This window comes from Psittacula echo (assembly GCF_963264785.1).
Source record: "Psittacula echo genome assembly, chromosome: Z".
Classification (NCBI taxonomy): domain Eukaryota; kingdom Metazoa; phylum Chordata; class Aves; order Psittaciformes; family Psittacidae; genus Psittacula; species Psittacula echo.
The window spans coordinates 16148974-16154973 of NC_137742.1; the positions used below are offsets into that span (position 1 = coordinate 16148974).

The window sequence follows — 6000 nt, forward strand, 5'->3', positions numbered from 1 at the left end:
GTGCAGATATACATTACAGGAAATGAAAGTCAAAAAATCAACAGCATTTATAACTTATCAGACCACAGATAAGGGGTCTACTCTGCGGCATATTAAACTGCCCCCTGAACTCCACTTTTGAACTACTGATCAACTAACAGATGTAAATAGACACACTGTAAACACCACAGTTAGACAAAGTGGTGGCAGCTTTATTGAAGAATTCCAAAATAATTAAACAAACTGCACATTCCTAATTCACAATGTATCTCACAGAGTGCCATTTATGCTGGAAAACCATGGATCATTGACCAGCACATCACCAACAACATATTTTGAGTAAGAAAACACAATAAACTTACTACTGAAATGGCCCTTTACAGTGTTTTTTACAACTGATTTTTGAAGCAGAAGAAAGGTCAAATAAAACCAGGGAACTGTTGGAACAAGTCCAGAGGATGGCCACGAGGATGATCAGGGAACTGGAGCACCTCCCATACGAAGACAGGCTGAGAAAGTTGGGGCTGTTCAGCCTGGAGAAGAGAAGGCTGCGTGAAGACTTCAGAGCAGCCTTCCAGGATCTGAAGGGGGCCTACAAGGATGCTGGGGATGGACTATTCATCAGGGACTATAGTGATAGGACAAGGAGCAATGGGTTAAGACTTCAACAGGGGAAGTTTAGATTGGATATAAGGAAGAAATTCTTTACTGTGAGGGTGGTGAGGCACTGGAATGTGTTGCCCAGGGAGGTTGTGAATGCTCCGTCCTTGGCAGTGTTCAAGGCCAGGCTGGATGAGGCCTTGGGTGGCATGGTTTAGTGTGAGGTGTCCCTGCCCATGGCAGGGGGGTTGGAACTAGATGATCTTAAGGTCCTTTCCAACCCTAACTACTCTATGATTCTAAGCTAAAAGCTGAGATGGATGGTACTGGAAGTATCTATCGCAGCGTTACCTTTTACATATCCATTCAAAGAATTTGTGAGTAAAGATCTAAAGGAAGCTCTCCAGCCTGCAGAGGTCAGTTTTACGAAAACACATTACAGAGGACACTGAAAATGGTTCTGTACTTGGGATGTGGTTACTTTCCTGACAATATACTCCTAGAATTGCCCTTTAAACATATTTCAGATCAGTGAGAGCAAAAAGAGATTACTGCTTAAATATGCTTGAATATAGCAAGCAAAACTTACAGCTTAATTATATGAGGATGTCTGAAGAGTTTGAGGTTCTGAATCTCCCTGCGGATTTTTCCTACAACATCAAGGCTGCGAATCTTCTGTCGATTCAGGATCTTCACTGCAACTTTATGCCCAGTTAACTCATGTTTGCCAACTGCAAGAATAAGGAAGTATTTAGTGAGAGTTTTTAACTGCTCCATAAAGACAGTTTGTTCATTTCAACCGTAGCCAAGAAATACTAAGATGTTTGCATTCCACATATCCCCGTTATCTTGAAATGCAGTTGAAAACCAGATGGCATGTAATTTCTTCTGCCCTACTCCAATTTCTCCCACAATTCTATCATTAGAAGATTAATGGAATATGTAAAAAAACCTTAAACCTAGCCCTCAGATGTCCTGAAGCATGACTGCATTTTTTGCACTACTGCTAACAAATCATACACCAAAAATGCTATCCTTGTTAAACCCACCCTTGCTAAAGGCACCCTTGCTAATTAGGGACACCATTTTCTCTAACTGTGTAAGTCACTCCAAACTTTTAGCTCACCTGGTAACCAACTCAGACATGTTCTCCTGCAGCTCTCCTACTTTATCTGCAAAGATCCCTCTTAGTAAAGAAATAATTGTTTCCTCAAGAAGCCAGACTCAGCAATTACTCTGAATTACCATAGAGTATCAGTTTACTTGAAAAATAATTACCTGTCCTTAGAACAGTCTGACCCTACAGTCCACAGTCTGTGCAGTAAACACCAGGGTTTTATTACATAAGTGGTAAAACTACAGGAAACACAAAAAATAAAAATCAGTTGTAACTACGAGATGCAATGCAAACATGCAACCTCATATTCCTCAGTTTCTTTCCTACTTCTAGAAGGGTTTAATTTTCTTTCAAGAGAGGAAGTGTAAAACAGTTCCTCAACACTTGTCCCTCTTAATTTGGAAGTGCTATGTGAAGCAATCACAACAACATTGCCAAGAATATTTTTCTTAAACCCAACACTGGATCACAGATAAAGCATAGAAGGCAAGTAAGCATCTGTTTCACTGCAAGTTTTCACTATCTGTATGGATTTCTGCACACAGTTATATTCATTTGCCATCTCGATTCCTGCCTTTTGACTATTTGTCAGATTCCAGGGACACCTACATGGTTCAGCCTTGTTCACCTGGACACTGCTAACAGGCATATGCTGACTCACTCATCTGGGTGCCCCTCCTCACCTGAGGATTTAACTAAGCCCCAGGCTTCAAGCTTTATTTAAATATATCCGTGGGAAACTCTGATAAGCAGCAATGATCCACTAAAACCTTCCTGCATTCAACAAATAATATGGATGGAATTAGCAAGCACTTATCAATCTGTGAATCTCTCTTCCCAACACGAGACTTTCTAGCTGCCTTTAGCTAAAGAAAAAATACAAGTGAGAAGAAGTTCTTAGCAAAGACACAGAAATAATGGTAAGCACCTGAGTAATTATTCTTACAACAAAGACAGCCACTATGTAAAATAAAGCATCTTGTCTAAATTCCTGGAGGTAACTACATAGTGGATTACCCAAGATCCTGAACCATCACAACAGAACAGGCTTGGAACGATTATTGTGTATTTACAAACTTAAGTAGAATCCCTCATTTTCTCAGTACAAACCATTGGATGCCTGACTACTTTTCCTTCTGTGAAAGTTAACTTTATTCCCAAAACTATCTGGAAACAAAGTCGGCATTCAGTTTCACCAAGAAACATCAGCAGTGGCTGAAAAAAAAAAAAAAAAAACCATGCCCCTACCTCCCCCCCCAAAAAAAAACCAACAAAAAACAAACAAACAAAAAAATCAAAAATAGGGATAGAGGTTTTACATCAAATCCAAGTTTAAATAAGAATGTGTCTCACATGATTTAGCTCAGTACTCTTCTACCCTGCATCTTTTTACAGAAGTAAAAAAATAAGTGGCATTTTAGGTTTGCCTAGATCTTGGCCAGAAACAGCTGTCTCCTCCATGACTGTCCATCTGAGGTGCTGTCAAGAGTCAATTAGTTGTTAATTCCGACTAATACAGCCAGAGGAAAACACCACATCACTAAGTTATCTGTAAGCGCAAATCAAATGAGGCAGGCAGAGGGGTATTATGGAAACAGCAATAATAAAACCAGAGCAATAATAAAACTTCCACCTCTTTTTTTAAATTGTTTTAACCTAACTCTCTTTTATGAAATATTAATAGTAGTGATGTTAAATAATATATTAAAACTATAACAGTAGCCCCGCAAAATTATCTTTTAAGGTGTCAACTTCAAATACATTTTTGCCAAGAGAGACAAGAACACTTACGTAAGCATTTTTTAGTTTTGTGCAGTGCATTGGGAAGGGGGAGAATCACACATCTTTTGACTTGCCTCCTCCCCTCAGCCATGTAGTCCCTCCATGGGAAGAAAGGATCTGATCCCTGCCTTCTGCCTTATCTCATTTTCTCTCTTTTTAAGGAGGTGCTAAGATCCCACAGAAAGCAATGGTACTCCAGCTGCTCCCAAGTGGCTGAGGGGTATCACTTCATAAACTGTCCTGAAGAAAGGAGACCTGGAGGGCTCTAGTCTCAAAATATTTTCTTAGCTACTCTTAAAGGCAAATATACTTTTATTTTCTATACGTGAGCAATTTCTTCAGAACTTGCTAATAGCTGAAAGAGCTTGTGCAGAGAACATAGAGCAGAAACACTGTAAAAACATGTTAAAAGTCAGCTAGCAGATTAGATATAACAGGATAAGCTGCAGCTCTCTACTGGTTGTAATCATGAGAAATCCATTAGGATAACCATAAAAGACCTTACAAAGAATGTAATGAGAGTATAGTCTAAGTCAGTTGTGAAAGGTTATTTTGCATTTGCACACCTCAGTATCTGAACAATTCTCACACACATCACAGCACGTACAGTATAAGCTAATGCAGCTTTACTACCTGTGGCAGTTGGCATCGAGGGAAAGCTTAATTTCTATTTCTGCTAGGCTTCAAATCTGTAGTGCGGCATCTGCACCCCTACTGGGAAAAGTTTTTAAAGCCCAAGACAGAAAAAACTCCTTTGGTAACCACTAGTCCCGTGGATTTAGCATAAAGTCTTCCTGTATCTGTATGTCAGCTGTGCTGCCAGTTAATCCAGCAATTCCAGAATCATCTTTGTATGCTTATTCCTCTCTTTGCAGAGGGAGAAGTCTTGCCTCCTTTACAAGGTCATCAAGAGTTGGTACTTGTGCAGCAAATTGCAAGGTACAGACAGCTCAAGAATTAAGCCTCCCTACTTCCCTTACACATCCGGTGCTGCCTGCAATAAATGCAGCAACTTTAGCTTGCCGTAGTTAGTTCTGTGAACACGGAAGAAAGCCGCTCCCCAAACCCCAACCCTCACTCCCCGCCGTTAGGCTGGCCACACACCTCCTCTCCCGAGGGTCACGCGCAGCACATCGGGCGATGTTTGCACGCTCGGACAGAGCCCCCTCGCCCGGTCCCCGCTGCGGCTGCGCCCAAGGCTTCCGCTAACGGCCCATGACCGCCTTCCTGAGAGGGCGGTACTGGCCGCCCGACCAGCCGCCGCTTCCCGGCCCCTCTCCTCCGCGCCACCGGACCACACTGGCAGCGCCGCCGCAGCCCATGACTCAACCGCCCGGCGGCACGGGCCAGGCGGCGCCTAGCAGCTCAAGTTTCCCGGCGTCGCCGCTGGAGAGGCTTGGCCCGCCGCAGCCCTACGGGCGGGAGACGGAGCGGGACCAAGCCCGGGCTGCGACAGCGGCATCCGCATCCCCCCTGCCCTACCAGGCCTCTGAGGCCGCCAGGCCATAACGGGCCAGCTGCTGGCGGCAGCAGCAGGAGAGACCCAGAGACCCCGCCGCTGAACCCTGGCCGCTACCCCCCTGCCCGCAGTCCGGTGCGCCGGGCAGGCGGCAGCCCCGCTCCCCGCTGCTCACCCTTGACTTTGCCGAAGGTGCCGACGCCGAGCGTGTCGCCTAGGATATAATGTCCGATCTTCACCCGGCCGTGCTCGTGCTTCTGTTTATCACCCGCCGCCGCCGCCGCCATCTTTAGCCAAGGGCCGAGTCTGCGCATCGTACCCGCCCGCGCGGAAGCCTTAGCGGAGGAGGAGCAACCCACAGCACCCACCCCGAAACCTGGAAGGAGCTCCGCTTTTAGCGCCTTCCCGCTCTCCCTGGGACAAACCATTGCGGTTCGAGGAGGGTAGTGCTGGGTAGGCCGCGCGGCGCCGCGCGGGTGCGGGTTCTGCCCGCAGATAGCTGGAACCGGGAGCTCAACGCTGTGCTTGATGCGGGGTGTCCCTCCTGATGTGGAGGTGAGCCGGTACAGGGGACACATCCGTAGCTGTAATTAATAAATCTTGCTCGGTTTTCCAACTACCCGTGCTCGGCAGTGAGGGAAGGCCCGTGACATTACAAGATGAAGAAGGCTACTGTAGCCATGTTCCGGCGTCCCTCCCTGGTGCCAGAAACGCCAGGCCAACCTTTAATTACGGTGATTCAGGAGCATAAGCTGCTTCAAGATCAATTCTACTAAAGCAGGAGTGTTGGGATCCTATGACAGAAACATGGCCACCTTCAGAAAAACAGATGTCTCAAGTTTCCATATTTCTCATCAGCCACATAAATTAAATGTTCATTCTCTCCCTTATCTCTTCCTCTTCCCTGGTCCAAATCCAGACCCTATTACAGGAATACAAAGAGAAGTAGGACCTTATTAAGTCCTGCTACCTTGACCAGATGACCTGTCCTCCAGTTTGTTTCACCAACACATTCATTCATATTGCATTTAGGCCTTCCTTCCATTGATTTATTGTATGGTAT

General features: G+C 45.2%; 1 protein-coding gene across 5 annotated transcripts in view; it reads right to left on the reverse strand.

The window, feature by feature from the left end:
- The window catches only part of PRKAA1 (protein kinase AMP-activated catalytic subunit alpha 1), a gene marked incomplete at its 5' end in the record, with an annotated part of 72561 nt that extends 67304 nt beyond the window's left edge, over positions 1-5257 (reverse strand). For 2 of the 5 annotated variants that reach the window (XM_080636592.1, XM_080636595.1), the window contains 2 exons: positions 1169-1310; positions 5113-5251. In XM_080636592.1, the coding sequence (XP_080492718.1) occupies positions 1169-1310; positions 5113-5251 (281 nt within the window). Of the gene's footprint in view, positions 1-1168; positions 1311-1857; positions 1936-4582; positions 4679-5112 lie in introns of those variants that run through there. The other 3 variants (XM_080636593.1, XM_080636594.1, XM_080636597.1) reach the window with 3 other exon arrangements.
- Between the last annotated feature and the right edge of the window lie 743 nt (positions 5258-6000).